Source organism: Pelodiscus sinensis, chromosome 24, assembly GCF_049634645.1.
Source record: "Pelodiscus sinensis isolate JC-2024 chromosome 24, ASM4963464v1, whole genome shotgun sequence".
NCBI classification, from domain to species: domain Eukaryota; kingdom Metazoa; phylum Chordata; order Testudines; family Trionychidae; genus Pelodiscus; species Pelodiscus sinensis.
In genome coordinates this window covers 15,569,898-15,590,960 of record NC_134734.1, presented here as the reverse complement: position 1 = coordinate 15,590,960, position 21,063 = coordinate 15,569,898, and the positions used below count along the sequence as shown (strand labels likewise).

General features: G+C 44.7%; 1 protein-coding gene and 1 long non-coding RNA gene across 10 annotated transcripts in view; one reads left to right on the top strand and one right to left on the bottom strand.

Annotated features, from left to right (window-relative positions):
* Positions 1-21,063, top strand: part of LOC102450458 (26S proteasome non-ATPase regulatory subunit 4) — a 69,467-nt gene that overhangs the window by 4,802 nt on the left and 43,602 nt on the right. For 8 of the 9 annotated variants that reach the window (XR_012897480.1, XR_012897479.1, XR_012897478.1 and 5 more), the window contains exons 2-6: positions 4,157-4,195; positions 11,816-11,850; positions 13,648-13,737; positions 17,476-17,606; positions 18,725-18,842. Coding sequence is in view for 6 of the 9 variants with exons in the window: in XM_075907818.1 (XP_075763933.1) it covers positions 4,157-4,195; positions 11,816-11,850; positions 13,648-13,737; positions 17,476-17,606; positions 18,725-18,842 (413 nt within the window). In the remaining 3 variants the exon portion in view is untranslated. The remainder of the gene's footprint in view (positions 1-4,156; positions 4,196-11,815; positions 11,851-13,647; positions 13,738-17,475; positions 17,607-18,724; positions 18,843-21,063) is intronic. The other variant, XM_075907812.1, reaches the window with a different exon arrangement.
* On the bottom strand, positions 1,940-13,660 carry LOC142819603 (uncharacterized). The gene is made up of 3 exons (XR_012897481.1): positions 13,533-13,660; positions 5,481-5,605; positions 1,940-2,073 (listed from the first exon to the last, which is right to left on the bottom strand). It is a non-coding gene; the product is annotated as an uncharacterized LOC142819603 (long non-coding RNA).

Genomic DNA, 21,063 nt, shown 5'->3' with positions numbered 1-21,063 from the left:
GATGCAAGTGTTCAGTTGTAGCACTTCATTGAAGACACTAACTACAGCAATGAGAAGGGTTCTTCTGTAGGAGGCATTAGGTAGATTGAGGGAAGAATTCCCCCATCTACCTAGCACTGCCTGCGCCACGGGTAGATCAGTTTAACTACCTCACTCAGGGCTGTGGACTTTTCACACCCCCTGAGCGATATAGTTATTCTGACCTAATTTCATAGTGTTGATTAGCCTAAGTAGAGTAAATCAGGAATTGCTCCCGTGAAAGACTAGCTTGTAGAAGTGTGCCCCTCTGGCTCAGGATCAAAGCCCATTGCCATGGCTGCTTGTGCAGTATCTCTTCAGTGATGCAGAGCTTCACTCTAGTGTTGTCAGTTTCATTCTTGACACAGGCTAGATGCAATGAAAATTAGAAAACTTGACACAGATATTGTAGGTGGTTCCTGATCTTTGTTGATTACTTCGTAATATCACAATTATATCACCTTAAATATGTTAAGATATTTTATAATCCTCACTCTCCCTTGTTCTAAAAGCGCTATCTCTCAGGAGACAGAATGCCATTTTAGATGTAGTCTTAAATTCTGTTCTGCTGGAAAGACAAATTGTTGTTTTTCAAAGTGGGGAGAAAAACATGGTCTTAACACATGGGGAGCCAGTGAGTAACTTCTGGTTTCTAATGTCAATTCCCTCAGTGGCCTTGGGCAAGTAACTTAAGTTCCTTAACATAAGTCCCTTTTCTGTAGAATGGAGATTACATCTCCTTCACAGGGTTGTTGTGAGGATTAGTTAATGTTTAGCCCATCAAATAGTCTAGAAAGCATTCCTGTCAGAATGCTCATGCTTCTCTGAAAAGTTGAATTATTTTCTGCAGATACTGAAGTCTGCCACACTGTCTTAAGGAGCCAAGAAACTTAAGATAACACGATTTTATCTCCCATGGCAAAGTTTCTCCTTGTAGAACAAAATACACTTTCACATCTGGCCTTTGTAATTAAAAAGCATTTTGTTGCTGCACTTGCTTGTTGACTCTACCAGGATTTAATTGTATTATTTCATACTTGCATAATGCTCTTCATCTTCCATACATTCTAATCCTTGTTACCAAACAATTCACAAACTCAGCTTCCTGCCTGTTTGGTGGAATTCCTTCTTTACAGGTTGCAAAATGGAGGCAGAGAGGTATTGACAAATTACTTTGCTATAAGCGGGGAAATGTGTTTAAGAGCCAGGTCAGAAGTCATTGGCTTTTAGCTTCCTGCCCATTGGCACACTCTTCTCGCCTTAAGAATTTCCATGGCTTTTTTCAGTCACAGAAGCTGTCTGCTCCATGTTTGTGACCCATTCGTGCATGGGTGGGGAACCTAAGGTGCAGGGGCCACATCTGGCCCCCAGTTTACCTGGATTCAGCCCCTCGAGGCTCAAGGCTCCCCCCAGCATTGGAGAGCTCATGCTGGCGTTTCAGCCTCCCTCTCCCGCCATCCCACTTCCTAGGCTCTGGTGTGCGAAGGAAATGTGAGGAGTGTCTTTCTACTCCTCGGTCAGGGGCCACGTCAGTGGGGGATTGGTTTTTCTTTTGTGCTTCTCACTTGTGTGCGGCCCCGACTGATTTTTCTTTAGGTCAGAGGCCCCTGATCCAAAAAAGGTTCCCCACCCCTGCATTAAGATCTCTTGTCCATTCGTCCTCTTACTTCTCACAATGCATATGCATAAATCTTGCATTTTATTTGGCAAATCTTGATACAGGTCCTTGAAGTTGCATAATTCTGATTTTCCCACTTTACTATAAAATGATCTTAACTGCTGCCTCGAACACAGCCAAAGCCAGCAACAAATACACTGTACAATCCAAAGTTTGCAGTGCCAGTTTACTGGTGGTATAAAACATTAATGATCAACTCTAGCTGTTCATGAAACTTTGGCTGATAAAATCAGCAAGGGCATAAGGGCTCCTGGTGTTGAGGGGAATAGCAGATGTCCATCAGAAAGTCCTTTTAATGTGTGGGGGTCTCACTGAACTGGAAACAGTTTGCCACTAGAAATGCACTTGAGAACAATGATCTTTTCCAAGCATTGCTCCTGCAACGGTGATCAGAAAACAGGGGAAAAGAATGGTCAATTAGGTTTCTACAGAACATTCTCACCCAAAGACCTGATCGGGGCCATAACAAGGAGGGGCAGCTACACAGGGTGCAAAAATGAGGCAGGGGGTTATGTGGGGTCACATGCTTTTTCCCTACCCAGATTTCTGCCTTCCATTTAGCACAGTGGTTTTCAAACTGTGGGGTGCACCTCTCTAGAGGGGCTCATCTTACAGTTTGAAAACCATTGCCTTCTGCCAGGGGATTGGGAGCTGGTTGGACCCTGGCTCTCCACACTGTGAGAGCTGGAGCACTGACTGGCTGCCCAGCACCCCTCTCCTCTCTGAGCTGGGCGTCTGCATGGCCAAGTGATCCCCCAGGCAGGGGTCAGCTCCAAGGGGCATCACCAGCCGATACTGAACTCTTGTGGGAGAGGCAAGAACATGTTGCGGTGCAGCTCAGAGCTGTGCTGCATGCCCTGCCTGGGGAGTGCCTGGCTGTGAAGGGGCAATGTGGTTAGAGGGGCAGATCAAGAAGGGCTGCTGAGCAGCCAGCCAGCACCCCAGCTCTCTCAGTGGAGAGAACCAGGGGACTGAATGAGCTGGGTGGCTCCCATCAGTGTATGATCTGCCAGCAGGTGACTGTTTCCAGACTGTGGAGTGTGTCATTTGAAAACCTTTGTACTAAATTAAAGCCACAAATCTGGGGGGAGGGAGGAAAGGAAGGGATGTGATCTGTGTGCCCCCATGTATTGTCTATAGGAGGGGGGACACATTCTTGCTCGCCCTGTGTGCGAAAATGCCTAGTTAAGAATCTGTGTCTGATTCTAAGCCTAGGAAAATCAAAGGAAAGATGCCTGCTGATCTCAGTGGGTTTTGGTTCAGGACCCAGAATAGTTGCTGTCAAGTATATTGCTAGATTTGTTATGATAATTATCTCCAACAGCAAGTTTATAATTCTCATGTTCCAGTAGGTTTACAATGCTCACTTCCTAATGTGAGTGCACAACTTCACCCACAAACCTTAAAGAGGTGGGGAGAAAAGATTGAAAACCTGTTTCCCCTGCCCCATCTCTCTCACTTGCTAAAGTTCTTTGTTCAGTAATGGAGTAATGTGCACAGAGCTTCCTATGTTTCCTTCTATTTCTGGATGTCTTGATGTCTGAGCTCAGCTATCTGTATTAGGTATTTATAAAGTGCCAGTCGCTGTTGCATCTAACCCCTGAGGAATAGTTTATTCCTGTCCTGTATAGCAACAAGAAGAACTTGCCATGATAATATGGTGCAAAATTTTCCCTGGTCAACTCTGATGGCCTCACTGTGAGCCTAACCATTGTTAGCAGCATCCCAGTAACTTCATAAATATCCTATCTCATGTTCTGATCCACTAGTTCGTAGTACAAGTGAAATACTGAGACAGGAAGCTGTGCAATAATCCAGGGCAACAGTCATTCATGCATGCATTAATTCTGCTGACTGCTAGCAAATTGTGGTAGCAGGAATGAGTGTTTTTGGGGGGGGGGGGGAGAATTACAAAATATAGCAAGTGTTAATCCGGAGATTATTTAATAGCAAATTTAAATCAAAACATTTAGGAATGCATAAATTGTTGGATAGATTTGTTGGTGCTCAGAACTTCAAAATATCATTCACTGCTTGGCCTTCCTGCCACAATCAATTGGTTTTATAGATAGTCTCTTTCAGAGGACTGTATTCTGACCTGGGGAGGGCGGTTGCTTCCATCTCCAACTACTACGATCAAGAATGTTGTTTAGACTTTTCATTCAAGCCAGGCTTCTGGAGTGTCTAAGAATCTTTTACCAAAAGCAAATGAAATATTTAGACACTTGTCTTCTCCAGCTACAAAAGAGTTTTTGTTGTGAATTAACTCAGCTGAGCAAGGGTGTCTTGTGAAGAACTCAACTTTTTAAATTATTTTTGTACAATATTTACTTTCTTACCTTGGAGAAATTGTATTTGGTCTTTATTAAAATTTAAGAAACTTTACCAACAAAAACATCTTCTATTTTTTAAGTGTTGAAGTTTCAATTAATATTGTTTACTTTGCTTTTCCTTGTATAGATTTCAGCTTTTTGTGCTGCTCAGTATCATCTCAAAGAGGTAGACAAATTGCATATATATGCTTCAGACGCATGGGTTTTCTTCCTATCCAATAACTTGTAGCAAACTACCCACTTTACATAACTGTCTTGGCTTTTAAGAAGCGAGATAAAGAATCAAGCCTTTTGTATGCTTATCAGATGGTTCTATAACTTTGCCCAGTGAAAGCTGCTATTTTAATTAAATGGTTTTTTTTTTTTAAAAAGTGCACGTTATATGAAAGTACTAGCAGACTTACCTGGCATTGCCTGGGTGCTTCAGGGCAGGGCCTTGGGAATGTGTAGGGAAGTGCACGAGGCCGGGGGCCTGTTCTCCCCTCCTCCCCCCAGTCTGCTGGGGGCCTGTTCTTTCCCCCACCACCCTGCTACTCCAGCCAAGGGCCAGGCAGGATGGCTACTTACTGGCGTGCTGGCAGGCAAGATGTCAGAGCCCCGGCCCTGCTAGCCATTCTCTTGGTGGTATGGCTGCCCCAGAGGACACTGCAGGATAGTTCTCCCCTGCGGGCTCACTGCCCCCAGTGGCCATTCTCATATCTCTTCCCTCGTGGCCCCACAAAGTCGCGAGACCTCCTCGTCAACCTCCTCCTGGCCTTAGCGAAAGCTGCCATCTATAATAGCAGGAGGAGGATGTTAGACGAGGGGGTTCTCTGCGACTGTGGGGCCTATTTCCGCTCTTCCCTCGTGTCACGAATCTGGGCAGAGTTCCTCTGGGCGGCGTCCACTGGCTCCATCGACGGCTTTGAGGAGCTGTGGGCGCTGTCCGGGGTTCTCTGCTCGGTGTCCCCATCTGGCTCCCTTATTTTAAACCTGTGACCCGCACTCCTTGACCCTGTTGTCATTTTTTGTCCCCCGGATTCAGTTGAACATGGGTTCAGTGTCCCTCCCATAAGGTTGGGGAGGGGCTTTTAGAATGTGGGCGGGCTTTGCCCGCCCACCTTCCCATGATTTCAAATAGGCATATCTCTTCCCTCCAAACAGCAGCTCTTCTACCTCTTCCTCCTCCACCCCACCCCTTGCATCTTATGGAAAATTGTCCTTTTTCCAGGGTTTCTGGTTGTTCTGGCCCAACCAAACCCTGAGTTTGCTTTAAGTTAAGAAGAGGGGGGAAGCTGCCTACCAAATTTGGTGGCCCTAGCTCTTACCATTTAGGAGGGGTTCTTGAACCAACGACTCGCCAACAGATATACAGACGCTCTAAAATATATATAGAGATGAGCTACCTCCTGACATCTAAACAACTGTGTGTGCCAGGATTATTCTAGCTAAGTCTTTTTATGCTTTCATACCTCCTTGACATGCCTTTTTGAAAGCATCTCCGCTTTTTCCATCTGCAGAATCTTTGAAAGCCATCTTAATAGGGTTTTTTTTCATGTCCCTCTCCATCCACATTCTAGAAGTGTTGAAAGGAAACCTAAAATTGGGAGAGGAAATGGAGATACAGCTTCTTTCCTCACAAAGAGCTTCTAGCTGCTTCAATGCATGCTTGTTTGATGTGGCCATGGCGCTTAGCTTGTAAAATGCTTTAGATCCTGAAGAGTGTATCTATTGATGTGTTTGTGTTTGGTAACATTTTTGCTTTTATTTTGATCTACAACATGATAGACAACTGAAATTTGTCTGAACAACTCTATAAAAATAAGCACTGGCGGCTGTGAGCACCCCATATTAGCGCACTTATCCATTAGACCAGCAGTCTCCAACCTTTTTACACCCAAGATCACTTTTTAAATCTCAGAACAGGTGAAGATCTACCGCCCCACCCCTTCCTTGAAGCCCCGCCCTCTCTATTCTCCTCCTGTCCATCACTTGCTATCCCCAGCCCTTACTTAGACACTCTGATAAACAGTTTATTTTTAAATTATGCGATACATAAAATTAAAATCAGGTGTTTATAGTTATGAAATAAATGGTCTGTTTTTTATTCATGCTATTTAAATCTAAAATGAAGCATTTATAATTATACATTTTGTGGGGACAGAGTTCTGCGGCCGGGGGCAGGGGAGAAGGAACAGGGCACTGGGAGGGCAGAGGACAGGGTGCCAGTGGGGACAGAGTTTGGGGAGTGGGGACAGGAATGGGGACAGAGTTCTGTGGCTGGGGACAGGGGAGTGGGGACAGCATTCTATGGCTGGGGAGTGGGGGCTGGGGAGTGGGGTGCCAGTGGGGGCAGAGAGTCCCCTGCATCTCCCTCCCCCCAGGGAACCCAGCCCGTGCCTGCCCCAGGGGCCGACCCCACGCGGCGCAGGGAAGCCCCGAACGCGCCTGCCCCAGGGCCGACCCCCCCCCCCCCCCACCCGCGCTGGGAAACCCCGCGCGCGAGCGCCTGCCCCAAGGCCAGACTCCTCCCCCCCCCTCCTGTGCAGGGAAGCCCATGTGCACCTGCCCAGGGGGCTGACCCCCTGGCGCAGGGAAACCCCACGCACACTTGCCCCGGCGCCAACCTTCCCCCCCCCCAGCGCAGGGAAGCCATGCACGCGCTTGTCCCAGTGCCAACCTTCCCCCCCCCCCCACCCCCCGGCGCAGGGAAGCCCCGCACTCGCATGTCTGCCCAGGGGGCCGACCCCCCCACCTGCGCAGGGAAACCCCGCACGCACTTGTCCCAGTGCCAACCTTCTCTTCCCCCCCCCCCCCCCCCCCCGCGCGGGGAAGCCCTGCGTGCCCGCCTGCCCCGGGGCCAAGGCCCTCCCCCCCGCACGCGTCAGAAAACCTCCTGCACACCTCCCGCGGGGCTCACTCACCCCCTCCTTGAGGTAAGTAGCGGGGCTTCTCGGGGGTGGGAGGGAAATGGGGGCGGGGCAGACAGGACGCCTCGCGAGCGACTGGTCGGTGACCATGGCATTAGACAGATGAGTGAGGTGAGAATTTGATGTGTTGCATACTCCTGCCAGAGCAGTTTGCAGACTGTTTAACCAAAACAGCACCACAATAGCTTTAGCATGGCTTTTAGTCTGATATTTATGCAATGTGCTGTAAGTAGTATATCACTTGTGGTGGTTCTGTACTATTTTCAGGTAGCTTCTATTTGCTTTTCCTGATGCAGTTTCCAGTAAGTAACTCTGAGCAGTATGAATTCTGGTGGGGGTGGCACTGTAGGTAATGTCAGCCTCTTATCTAATCCATCTATATTCCAAAAGAGAGACCAGGCATGGAGTTAAACCACAAAGAGAATTGGCTTAATTCTTTAGTTGATTACCTTCTTGATTTTAATTAAGGACTTGAGAGAGGTTAAAAATACTTTTTTCCCCTGAAAACCACTCACGAATTTGAGCAAATCTAACACATTTTCAGAAACACTCAGCTACAAGCTAAGCTTTATCTCAAGGTGCAGTTTTGTAGAAAATGTGCTCACTGAGGGTATGTCTACACTACTCTCCTAATTCGAAGTAGGAGGGTAATGCAGGTATACTGCACCTGCAAATGAAACCCGGGATTTGAATTTCCCGGGCTTCATTTGCATGAAGCCGGCCGGCGCCATTTTTAAATGCCGGCAGTTTGAACCCCGTGCCGCGCGTCTACACGCAGCACGGAGTAGCTAGTTCGGATTAGGCTTCCGATAAGGCTCGTGGAGTACAGCTAGTTGGATTAGGAAGCCTAATCCGAACTAGCTACTCCGTGCCGCGTGGCTACACGCGGCACGGGGTTCGAACTGCTGGCATTTAAAAATGGCACTGGCCGGCTTCATGCAAATGAAGCCCGGGAAATTCAAATCCCGGGCTTCATTTGTAAGTGCGGTATGCCTACATTACCCTCCTAGTTCGAATTAGGAGGGTAGTGTAGACATACCCTGAGTTGGCCAACGCAGTTGCCTTTCATTTCTCTATATGCTGTACTGCAGGAGAAATGGTCATTTTAAAAAAGAGAATAGCTGTAACTTCCTTACATGAAAAGTCATCTAGGCTACATCTAGCGTGACATGCACATAAAGCAAAGGCAAGTGAAGCGAGGTGTGTGCTGATTGCATACAACATTGACTGTAAGAGCTGTGCACACTTTGCATCTAATCAAAGCGCTGCTATTGTTTGTTTGCACACCCTACAAATTTTAGGCATGCAAGCACAATTAGCAAAACTACCCTATTTCAGGAGAGCACCTTGGTTATGACAATCTTGTGGACCACTGAGGCTATGTCTACACTACAGGCTTCTTGCGCAAGAAGCTTTTTGCAAAAGAGATCTTCCGCAAAAACTTCTTGCACAAGAACGTGTCCACAGAGCAAAAGCGAATCAAAAAATTGATGTGGTTTTGCGCAAGAGAGTGTCCAGACTGCAGGGATGCTCTCGAAAGGAAACTGATTGCTCTTTACAGAATGGCCACCAGGGCACCTGTGCTTTTTTCGATTGCCTCTTTTTGTGCAAACCCCCCCCCCCGGTGTTCCCTGTCCCCACACACCTTTTTGCACAAGAACTCTTGCATAAATAGGAGTTATTCCTTGTAGAAGGAGGAATACCTACATCGGGAAAAACCCCTCTTTGCGCAAAAACTCTATAGTGTAGACCTAGCCTGAGATGGAGGGCCATTCATGTGGCCCACTTAGCCTAGGTTGCTTATTATTGCTTTACCAAGACACCTGGGAAAGGAATCTCTGTAGTAACGTGGAACACTTCCCATTTAGGACAGTTGGATATCGCAATCAACGGATATTGCATGTTTATTTGGAAATAATGAACTCGAGAAAAAGGAGGGAGTATTTCCTTTGTTGCACATGGCGGGTATGTGTTACAGCACACGGTAACTTTCCTGTGCTGACTAGAGATCTTTACTTGTAAACAGTGGCACTTGATTTGGAGATAACGTGTAATAGCATTCACTAGGATTACTTGATGGGAGACTGTTCTCTCTAGCAATTAGAAGTTCCATTGATGGGGATTCCACTGCCTCTTTTGGAAGCCTAATTCATTGTTTAGCTTCCCTTATGTTTAGAGTGTTTTTCCTAATATCTAATCTAAATCTCTCTCACTTCAGATTAAGACAATTACTGCTTGTCCTGCCTTCAGTGGACACAGGGAATAATTGATTACTATCTCGTTTATAACAGCCCTTAAATTGGGCTAGTGTCATCAGCTCTTCACCTAAATTTTTCTTTTCTCAAGACTGCACTTGCCCAGTTTTTTAACCTTTCAGCATAGATCAGATTTTCTAAACCTTTTATCATTTTTGTTGCTCTCTTCTAGACTCTTTCAATTTATCCACATGTTTTCTAACGTGTGGCTCCCAGAACTGGACACAGGAGACAGCTGAAACCATTAGTGCCATGTAGAGGCCAGTTTCTTGGTTTGTCTTCAGTCCCAATGGTGATGTTGCTGTGTGTCTTCAGGCAAATTACTGTATATTGTTCTAAACCTCTGTAAAACAAGAGTGCCCGTCTCACATTAGTAGAGGGGCCTAGTGAGTATGAAGTACTTGGGAATACTCAGTTGACAAGTGCTATACAAATGAAAATTGAAGTGGTATGTTTTTGGCTTTTTTGAGAGACTAATATTTTTGCATGCAATTAAAAAGTTATAAAAAGGCTCATTTGTTGTCCCTTCTGAATAAATAGTTATAGGTAAATCTTCATAGACTTTAAGGTTTTAAATGGATGGGTATTAACATAGTTAATCTCTAAGATGATGAGGCTAGCTATGCTGCTCTTTTAGTGTGACATAAAGAATATTTGGTTTGCATACTTACAGAATACTCACTTGAAAAGGAAATAGGGCTCAATTGTTGCTGAACAGGTGTTGTGTTGTAATGACTGAGTTGCTTCCTCCACCACTGTGTGCCTGACATTGGCTGTTTGGAAAGCCCTGTTCAAAGCAGTCACTTGGATTTCAAGGTGACTGTGGAGCATTATGAGTCTCCCATTAAAACAGGATCCTGAAAAACTGTGTGGTGGCTGCATGGCTTCTGTTAGCAGTATGGAAAAATATAGAAGCTAGCTTCCAACTGGCAATCTATTTGCTTTCAGATCCATTCTGTTCTGTACTGACAGAATTTCCTGTTTGGGGGAGGGGAAGAAGTAGAGAACAAAAGCTGTTAACTTGGACTATCAGACACAGATTGAACGGTGGCAACAAAAGCTTAAAAGCATCATTTGCTTGAGCTCTTGGACTTGTGTCCCAGGACAAACAGCTCTACTTGATGTGAAGAATTGGCTGCCCTGCTAGCTTGACTGCCTTCGGTTTATGGCAGTGGTTTTCCACTTTTTTTTCATTTTCAGAGTCCTAACAAATTTTGCATGGGGGTTCAGACTCCTTTGGAAATCATAGACATAGTCTGTGGAATCCCCCTGCCCCCACCCCACCCCCGGACTACAGGTTGAAAACCACTGGTCTATGGCTTTGTATAGTACAGCTAGTTGCAAGTCAGTGCATATGAATACAACTGTGCATTACTCATTTTTATGAAGAGCACAGAATGTACTGGGAGGGGGAGGAAATAGCTCCTGAATATGTGAAACTTCAAACATAAAAATTAGAACCTGTCATGACACCTTTCTTGCCTTAAGGGCAAAAGTGAAGTGGAAAACAAGTTGAAAAAACTAGTCACTATATTCTCACTTGGGTTAGTGAAAGCTTTTGGCACAATTTTTTGTTTTGTTTTGTTTTTGCTCGCTGTTTCATCTATCTTGAAATCGGAGCTTTGATTGATAAGTGGATAAGAAGGATGTTCAGGTTTCATTGTTAAGTGCGTTTCTGGCTTTTGCTGAAATGCTGTTTTCTTTCCGCAATAAATCCGTTTTTCTTGGCCCCTGTTTTGAATGACTCAGGTTGCCACGGTTGTGAAATAGGCTTAATCAGACTGGGGAGGCTATTCTTCCATAAAGCTGGAATTTTTTTGTTCCAGGAAGAAGACATCCAGGTTTTTCCCATGACTTCATTTTATGTAGGAGCAGCATCTCTGTTTTTGCAGTTGGGGGGCTGTTTCTGAGCCTTATGGCTGATCCATGTGGTGGTTTTGCAGCTTAGACAAACATTCACAAAAGAGGATCACAGAGTCAGTTTCTGTTTCCATATCCAAGAGACAGGACTGGAATCCCAGCCTCAAAAGGTGGAAAAAGTAATAAATCACCTCACAGACATTAAGCTCTAGTATTCTCTGAATCTTGACCTTCAACTCGAAGGATTTATGTTGCGATTTAAAAAAAAAACTGGAAATAAGTTTATAATGGAAGCGTTAATACTGCAGCATCACAAAGCTTGAACTATGAAAATTGGGCTGTTGATGTTGTGATTTTAATTAATGCTTAGTTAGTCATATTAAGTCTTGGTGTAACTCAACTGAATTTGAAGAAGTTGCATCATCTTACACAGTGTCTGAATTTGGCCCTGAGTATTTATACAAGACCGAAACATTCTTGGAATCTAGCTGAGCAGGAGAGATCAGACTAACAAATAGTCACACTGTGTGAAATAAACAAAGTTAAGTTGGGATGGCTGTGTGCAAAGCAGAATGACATTTCCTTGTGGCCTGAACATTTTTTCTCTGTCCTGTGAGCAAGAGAAGTTGAAATCAAACCTGAGTCTGTGCTTTCTCAGATGCAATAAAACAGTCAGACCTCATCAGAATGTCAGGCTTTTTCTACAATACATAATAATCTGTGTCTTTTTGCTAAATGTTTCTTAAATTTCTGTCTTGACAGGGTCAGCAACCTTCAAAAAATCATTCACTTCAGAGGTAAGTTACTTCTTGAGAAATGGGTGTGCTTTGTTCCCTGGGTAGGGACTTAAATGGGTGCTTCCTATGAAAGTAGGCATTTTGAGCTTGAATATGGCTTGAATCTGAAAGAGAGAGCCGGGAACAAAGCTGGAAAAGTAATTATAAGGCTGAAAAAGAGCTGGTGTATTCACTTGTGAAATCAATGGGCCGTTGTTCCTCATGAAGACAATTGGATCCATTTTTATATCCTAATGGCCCTACAATTTCAAATGATTCCATGCCATCAAAATACTATATAAAATGTCATGCCACACAGTCTGAGTTGAACTCATTTTGACCAAGGAATACAGTTTATAGAGAAACAGAATGGCTACTTACACAGAAGACACTGACCCAGACAAGTTTCCACGCGGTCATAGAATAGATAAGATGCAGCTAAAATTACCATAATTGCCAGAGAAACTAGATTAATTTGCATCTCCAACCTAGCTCACTCCCTCAAAGGACTGAGGTCTTCTAAGGGTACGGCTGTACTTCAATCACAGGGTATAATTGCAGCTTGAGCACGCATACCCAAGCTAGTTTTGAGCTCACTAGCTCAGATACTGGAACAGTAAAGCTGTGGTCTTGTGCACTTGGGTCTGTTCAAGCTTTAGTCATACCCTGTAATTGCAGTATATCCATGCCTTTCATGAGGACTAGTTCTACCAGTAAAGGAAGGCACACAGTCATTGCAGCCTAAGGTCATTTAGGACCAGTCTGCTAGAAATTAAGGCTTCAAAGAGCAATCTGAAAACTCTTTCCTTGTTTAAGAACCAAAATTCCTCCTCTAGTCCTTACCACCTCTTTATTTAGATTCCAAATCTGCATCACACAGAAAGCTCCCAGTAAGCTAGTATCTCTCCAAGGTTCTTTAATGTCAATTGCTATTTTGCAGAGGAGATTAGGCCATACAATATCCCTCTCCACATTAATATTCAGAAGTAGCATGCAAACGGTTTGGATTCCAGCATGTGGTGCTGCTCCATCTTAATCCAAGCAGCTTTTGGCATTGCATGCTGGGACTCGTAGTTTTCTGCAAGCTGCATCTCTATTCAAGGTGGAAGTCAAAAAGAAATATTCGAGAGAGTTTGATCAAGAAAAACTCCTAAACGGTAAGAGCTAGGACAACCAAATTCAGTAGATAGCTCTTCCTCTTATACTTAAAGCTATGTAAGGGTTTTCCTGTTCCAGGAGAATGGGATATGCCTTGAATGGGATTGCTGCTCATAAAACCAAAACGAATAGACACAGAATCACCAAATCAAATATAGTTCTCAAAATGGACATAACTGAGCAAATGTTGAAAGACTGAACCAAGATAAGCCAGAAAAATAGGAGGAACCTGGAATATGATTGCTTCTCAGTAAACCTTACAGAAAAGACATAAAAGCAGAGAAATTTGGAGTAGTGCTCTGTTTTGGCATTGCCAAATCAATGCTGAACGTTTGAAAACTAGAAGACAATGGTATTGGAAACCAAATCAACTATAGCCCTTTTTTGTTAAAACATCAAGAATAAGAGTTTATAGGGATGAAGAAGAAAAAGACACTTAATGAAATTCCCTTTTTAAAAAAAAATTACTAAAATTAACTTAGTAAAAATAACACTGTATTTTCAAAAATAAAATCATTTCAATAAAGCCAACTCCACAGGCTTACCCCAAGAGATGCCCCGTAGCCCTCTGTAGTTATGCCTCTTGATTCTGGCCAGGGAGCTATATCTAGGATATTGTTTTTAAAACTTCTTGGTTCTTGTCTTCATCTCTACATCTAGATGTCTAGTTCTTCTGGGCAGCCTGGCTCACAGACGATAAAGAAAGGTCATAGAGGAGTAGATTCCACTGGTGAGACTACATATAAAAAGGTAGGTGCCTCTCGCCTAATTAATCTGATTATTTTCATTCTCCTACTTGCTAAATTAATGCTGCCCAGAGCACCAAGGTTTGTGACTCATTCTGTTGAGCATAAAAGGTTGGGTAACTCATGTGACAAACATTAAAGAAGATCTCAGCAGGAGCAAAGACTGACGGGCTGAATATGTGCTTTGGGAATATCTTCTGTGCCATTGCCTCCTAAAGACAGAATTAGTTTTTTTAAACCTTACCCTATTAGCAGCACTCGTGAGGATCCTTCTCGTTTACTGAACGCGCTTGATGCTGTCTGGATATAATAGCAGCTACAGATTGTGATTTTGCTGAAGTTTGCTTTACGTAGGGCAGATTGTGCGTTGATTTCTTAAACAAGCCTATGGAGGTAGGGATTTTTGGACTCTACCACTAATTTACGTTGGACTTTTATCAGTATGTGCCAGCTTGCTTTGCAACTAGAGTGGTTTCCCGTGTTTGGATTAAATGGATAATGGCATGATCCAGGCATTTCAGCAATTCTCGCTTCATGTAAGTGGAAGTTTCTCGTGTGACATCTCTAAATCAGCCAGGCTTTAATATCCACATAATATTTGGTGATGGGGTTCATTTCTTCTAGAGAGCACCTGGAAAATAAGGGAATTGAATGCGTGGGAGAAAACAGCTCTTTTGTTGAATTTTGTAAAGCTGACTATGTTTAAGCTTGGGTTTCACAGCTCAGCTCAGCGGTATCCCAGAATGCTGAGTGGATGAGGAGGAGGTAGCACTACTGGCTAGGAGAAGGCAGCAACCAAAATGGAATAGATGAGATATTTATGTTTGCAGGGACCGCAGAAACTAGTAACAGAGGGACTCCTAATGGGGTTACCTGGAAATGACTAACAGGTTCTCCTGGCTTAAGTTGTTGTTATGGCTTTGTCTCTTCCTCGTTTCCCTGAGGCAATATGTTGATTAATTTATTCTCTCTGCCCTTGTTAAAACAGTTGTAAACAAGCAGGTGACTACTGTATTTATGAGTAAAAAAATGCACACGGCTTAATGGCAACCTCTCTTTGCTCCCTAGATAATGCAGCAATGTCAAGCTGGTGTTTATAGTTCCTTTATCTTCAAAGTTAAACTAACTTTTAGGTATGAGCAGTAATGTGTATGCTGAGTTTGCATGGATTTTTAAGCAATATTAGTCTTAAAAGGTAAGAAGGTATTTAGGAGAATTGTGTTTCAATGCCCTAGGCAGACTGAGAGAAATCTGCCTTGGGCACATCCCAGCCCCTGGTTAGGAAAGAAAGTTAAAGGGATGCTATGAAGTGGTTTAGATGGAATCAGGAAAAACCATGAGTTCTATTCTTCTGTCATTTATTGTGTCAACTTGGACAGGTTTCTTACTCCATCTCCATTTGCTTTCTTCTGCTCTGTCCCTCTCACCCTCTTCCCATTTCTTTCCATTAACAGATCCTTTCTTAGCTATATCCACCACCAAAAATAATAATAATGGAACCTGTTTGCTGCTATCACACTGTCCGCACTGCTTGAGTGTTCTTTTCTCACCCTCTGTTTCTGAATGTATACAGTGCTTAGCACTATGGAGTTTCATTCTTGGCTGGCCCTTAGGTACGACTGAAATAAACGGGAAATACATGTATTTATCTTTGAAAGATTTTGTATATACTCAAATGAAAACCATTCATTTTAGAAGCAATGGAGGAGAAATCTAAGTAAGACAAAAGGTACTTGCCCAAATTAGTGTGTGAAAGATTTTAACCTTGACCACAAAGTACCTTGATCTTACGATATCCTGAAACATGGTAATTTATGAGATGTACAGTGTCCCTTAACACCTTGGTGGGGTATTGGTTCGATACTGGCTGTCTGAAGCACATCACCTACTGATTCTTCAGAAGGGTAGCCGAGTTAGTCTGTAATAGGAAAAACTTAAAAAACAACAAATAGCCTGGTATCATTTTAAAAACAAACAAAATGCATAAATGGTATCATGAGATTTTGTGGGCTCAGCCCACTTCTTCAGATGAAGTGCCCACGAAAGCTCATGATACCATCTACATGTTTTGTTAGTCTTTAAAGTGCTACCAGACCATTTGTTGTTTTTTAAGTATCACCTACTGAGTCACTGCTCAAGATTTTGTTTTCAGTTGAGTTGCCTTGTATGTAAGCAGAATACAGTGTCCATGAACTTCACTTCACACAAATACAACTTGCATCTGTTCTACCATAGTTTTAACAGCCTTTGCAATGGGATTATGTTTTATAGGCAGGGAATTGACAGGAGCTTTGTAACTTCGGTAGTTGTCAAACAGATCTTATCTGCATCATTCTGAAAGATTCACCTGTTTGTTGCAGAAACTAGAACTAAGCAAGTGTCAGTGGCCTAAGACAAAAAAATCACGCGCTCTATAGGCAGGTGCAGATAGCTGCCACGGGAATATAATACTGCATTGTTCTCTGGCAATTTATGCACAGGCCACAAGAGCAAAGCTTGTGCCCTCACTATGGTTTGTTTTTAAAACTCTAATGGCCAGCTAGGCAGATTTTTATCAATAAACACCAGTTTTATCCTTTAGTGGGTGTGCAGTAAATGTTTCCATCAATGACAGACGCTTGAAAGAGGCAAAGAAAAATGCTGCTTGATAATTTATTGGAGTGTGATTTTTGCTTTATATATGTTGACGGTTTGTGTTTTGACAGTTGAAAAGCTAAAGCTTTTTGAATCTCAACATCTGCTGTCGTTAAATAATTGTCTGACTCCTCCCCCCCATAATTTCCTGAAACTGCGAAAAAGTAAATGGATCAAAATAAGACAAAAAGCTTTAAAATAAACATTATCTTGAACATTGTAAAAAAAAAAAATCCTTGAATTCTGCAATACTCTTTTTATTGCTTATGAGTGACAAACCTAGCATAGGAATAGGTGGAGAAGCAGAGACCAAAGGCCAGAAACCCAGAAGTGTGTATTCTGTGGAGATAGGTTATTTTGATGACTAGCTTGGTGGTACTCTACATTGCCTTGAGGAAGACTAGAGTCTATGCTTAGGCCTTCTGACTGTGCAAACTTAGGTCTCAGGAGATTGAGATAATGTACCTGCTCCATGATCATTTACTTCCTAAGGAAAGAGGGTAGTTACTGTTCCATAGCCAGGTCCTCAATCATTGTAAGGAGTGGAAATGAAAACCTTGGAAGGAGGTGAATGCAGTCTTCAGGAAGCCAGGTGGATGGTAGCTACAGCATAAGTCTTCTCGGGAAGCAATACTGCAAAAGGGGGATAAAATGAGTTGGAAAGAATTGTTAGGGCTTTGTCAGGAATGTAACAGTATCCCCATCCCCAGTATATAGCAAAAGCTAGTCTTATATCATCTGCTCTTCAAATGAATGTAATACAGGGCCCTCGTCACCTTAGTTCGGAAGCATCTTAAATATTCTGAAGAGAGTCCCTTTTATTTGATCTTGCTACATTGTAATCAGTTGTATGCTTATCATAGAGTAGATGACATGAAAATAAGCAGCCAAAGACTCGGTTGGCCAGCTAGAGGGAACCAAAGAGAGGTAACCGGGATTATAGGGGACAAAAATACCATCTAATCAGTGCCTGTTGGAAGGATGCTATTTTAAATTGGAGCTTATTTTTGCTTGAAGATGGCCATCCACTTGAGCCCCTTTGTTCCAATTTGGAACCTGCTGCTCCATGACAGAGATGTTTCACTTCTTGTTTCCTTCTCCCTTCCAGACTACGTCATCTGCCTTGAAAGGTGCCATTCAGCTGGGTATCACCCACACGGTGGGAAGCTTGAGCACCAAACCAGAGCGAGATGTTCTCATGCAAGACTTCTACGTAGTAGAAAGTATTTTCTTCCCAGGGTGCGTGCTCGCTTGCTGTTCTGTGAAATGCTTTTACTTAAGGTTATCCACTTCAAGATGAGTCTTCCTGTAGTTTACGAGATTGTACTGTTAGTTTACCTGCAAGTTAGCGATGTTAAGAGAAGAAAGCAACACCAATTCCTTAAACCTTCCCCAAAGCACACAGTAGTGTAGGTTTTCATACTTTTTCTCATGATCCAGTTGAAGAAAATTGTTGATGACCGTGACCCAACATAATTGACTGGAGTGCAAGCTCCAGAATGGGGCTGAGGATTAGAGCTTTGAGGTATAGAAGGGGGCTCTGGCTCTGCGGGCAAGGTGGTCAGGGCTGGGCCAGGAGGCGCTTACTTTGAGTGGCTCTCAGTCAGCGGTGCAGCGAGGGTGCTAAGGCAGCTTCCTGCTTCTTCTGGCACTGCAGACCATGCCACCCCCAGAAGCAGCCAGCAGTAGATTCTCAGCCAATGGGAGTGTAGAGCTAGTGCTCAGGGCAGGGGCAGTGCACAGAGCCCTTTTCCCTCCTCACCTAGGAGCTGGGCCTGCTACCAGCTGCTCTGGGTTTCAGCGCAGTCTGCGGTGCCAGGACAGGCAGGTAGCCTGCCTCAGCACCGCTACTGCTCACCTGATCCCCCTACAGCAACGAGACGCAGTGCCTGACAATCCATAACCCATAGTTTGAATACCACTGGTATAGTGGCTGGCTCTGTGCTAGTTGATGCATCAACCACACAACAGAATGTACTCAGGCCCTAATTTTAAGTATTACTCAGTCTTTGCATTAGCGCAAGCATTCAACAAAGATTGTGCTAACATTATATATGGTAGAAGAGTACTTGCTGGAGCTGAGGCAAGGTTAATGAAAGAGAATTTAAGGCAGTTCTCAACCTGGGGCCCTATCAGCACAGAGCTACGGATCATGTGATATCCTCAGGGCCATACACTTAGTAATGGATGCGCCCCACAATGGTAAATAGGTTGAGAATCACTGATTTTAAGGTATTAAACTTGCCCTGTGTTTTGGGGTTGCAGAAAATTGGCTTGGGGTAGTACTTCATTATTTTTACGAAAGGCCTGTGAAGAACTTGTGTGTATTTCTAACTACCTGTTTCCCGCCCCCACAGCGAAGGGAGTAACCTGACTCCAGCTCATCACTACAATGACTTCCGGTTTAAAACCTATGCTCCTGTAGCATTTCGCTACTTCCGTGAACTGTTTGGAATACGGCCAGATGACTATCTGGTAAGTCATTGGGGAAGCCAGTTTTATGTCCGTCATAGTTAATAACTGGTATTTTTCCTTCATTCTCCAGTGTAAATGAACCTATCCTGTCCCACTCCCAACATCCGTGCGCGCACCGATGGATAGAGCAGGGGTCAGCAATGTGTCTAGCACGCGTGCCGTAAGTGGCACGCAAGATGATTTTCAATGGTACACGGGGGTGGAGGAGTGGAGAAAGCCCCGAGCCTCACTGTGCAATCGGGGGAAAAAGCCTGAGCCACAAATGGCTCCACACATGCGGGCGTGCTCCCCCTCCCCCAGCTGGAGGAGCAAAGCAGCGCACCAGCAAGTTGCCTGCAGGTTTTTCCCGCTGCTCTGTTGGCCAGAATCTGGCTAATGGAGCAGCGGGAAGCCATGCCTGGGACAGAGAGCCTGAGAGCAGCACAGGGGGCAAAAGCAGACCCAGCTTCTCTCATGCCTGTGAAGAACGCGTGGCTGTCCTGGCCATGTTCCTGCTGCTCCACGTGCTGTGTGCTTGTACCCGCCAGAGAGCCCCGTGGGGCTGCTGGAGTCCATCATCCAGGTGCCAGCAGACTGGATCCTGGTCAGCCTGCCCGGAACTGCCGGCCGGACTCCCTGCCATCCTGGCGAGGCATGGCCTCCATTCCACACTCGGCCCATGGGCCAGTAACTTATTCTGTGTGTGGAGCAGCGTCTGGCTGCCACATGGGAGTGACTGTTACAATAACTAAACCCTGTTACAGACACTGGAGGGGAAAAAAAAGTAAGGGCCACCCAGACCCTGCGCCCATTCCACCTCCCCACGCCGAGACCCTGCACCCCCACCCTGCTCTTGATCTCTTCCCCCCAGCCAGACACCTACCCACAGCCTGCTCCTGTCCCCTCTCCCCTGGTCAGACACCCTACTTTCAGCCTGCTTCTGCTCCCCACCTCCCACCCAGATCCTCCACCCAAGTGCAAGGAAGTGTGCGCACGCTGCTCCTTCCCTCCCCACAGAAAAAGCTGGAGCAGAGCCAGGGCAGGAGACCAAGCAGGGTTCATGGTGGAGAGAGCCTTCCTTTCTCCCCCCTCCCCCCCCCCCGCCGCCAAGAGAATGGCGCAGCCCAGCTCGGGAGGGTTAAATCTTGGCATGCCACTTTGGAAAGGTTGCAGACCCTTGGGATAGAGCTTTGCACGATTATAAAATGTGTATCCACATCTGAATCTGCAAAAATGAGACACGGATATTGGCATCCACATCCATGGATGCTGATACCTGCAGATTTGCAGGGCTCTACCCATGGATGTTGTCCCAGCTTCACTCCTGCTTTGTGTTTGCCTTTCATAAATAAAGTTTATTGGGGGGGGACCAAAAAGCCCTTGGCTGGGACTGCACTGATAGCCAGTTCTTCTCATGTGGGCAGTTTAATATTGATCCCTATTGAGATCTATTGCCTTGTTCTTGAGTGGATATATGAGACCTGCTTGGTCTGACTGTCAGATTCTCAGCAGCATATTCTGAACCTCCATGTAGTGTTCTATAACAAATCCATTGTGATCGCGCTTCATAGGAGAGTCTCATGTGGCCTCTTCTAGCCTGGACCCTCTGTCAGCTCTCTTGCAGCCACTGCCTAAACTAGGGGTGGTCAAAGCAATGCCTGTAGCCCATAGAATTCACATGGCCAAATGCAGCCCACAGAATTCTGTTATGCATCTCCCATCTGTGATGTGCCGTTTAGGCTGCTGGAATGGAAATGGAAGTGTACACAAGGAGCCAAATGATCTCTGCACCATGCACTGTATTAGAAGGAAGAACAACTGCCTCCACTTCAAGTTTATACAAATTAGGTGTGTTCCTTGCTTAAAGGGCCCATTGGATGGCCAGAAGATGTTGCCCCTTAGCTGATCAGTGGGACAGTAGCTTCAATGGCAGGAATCAAACCATTCCTTTACATAAGCGGCGAGGAGTCCTGTGGCACCTTAGAGACTAACTGAAGTGTAGGAGCATAAGCTTTCGTGGGCAAAGACCCACTTCGTCAGATGCATCTGACCAAGTGGGTCTTTGCCCACGAAAGCTTATGCTCCTACATTTCAGTTAGTCTCTAAGGTGCCACAGGACTCCTCGCCGCTTTTGCAGATTCAGACTAACACGGCTACCCCTCTGATACATTCCTTTACATAGTAAGTAATTGTACTAGCCTAGTGGTCCTGGTCTAGTCAGAGAGCCTCCCAAAGGTGGGGC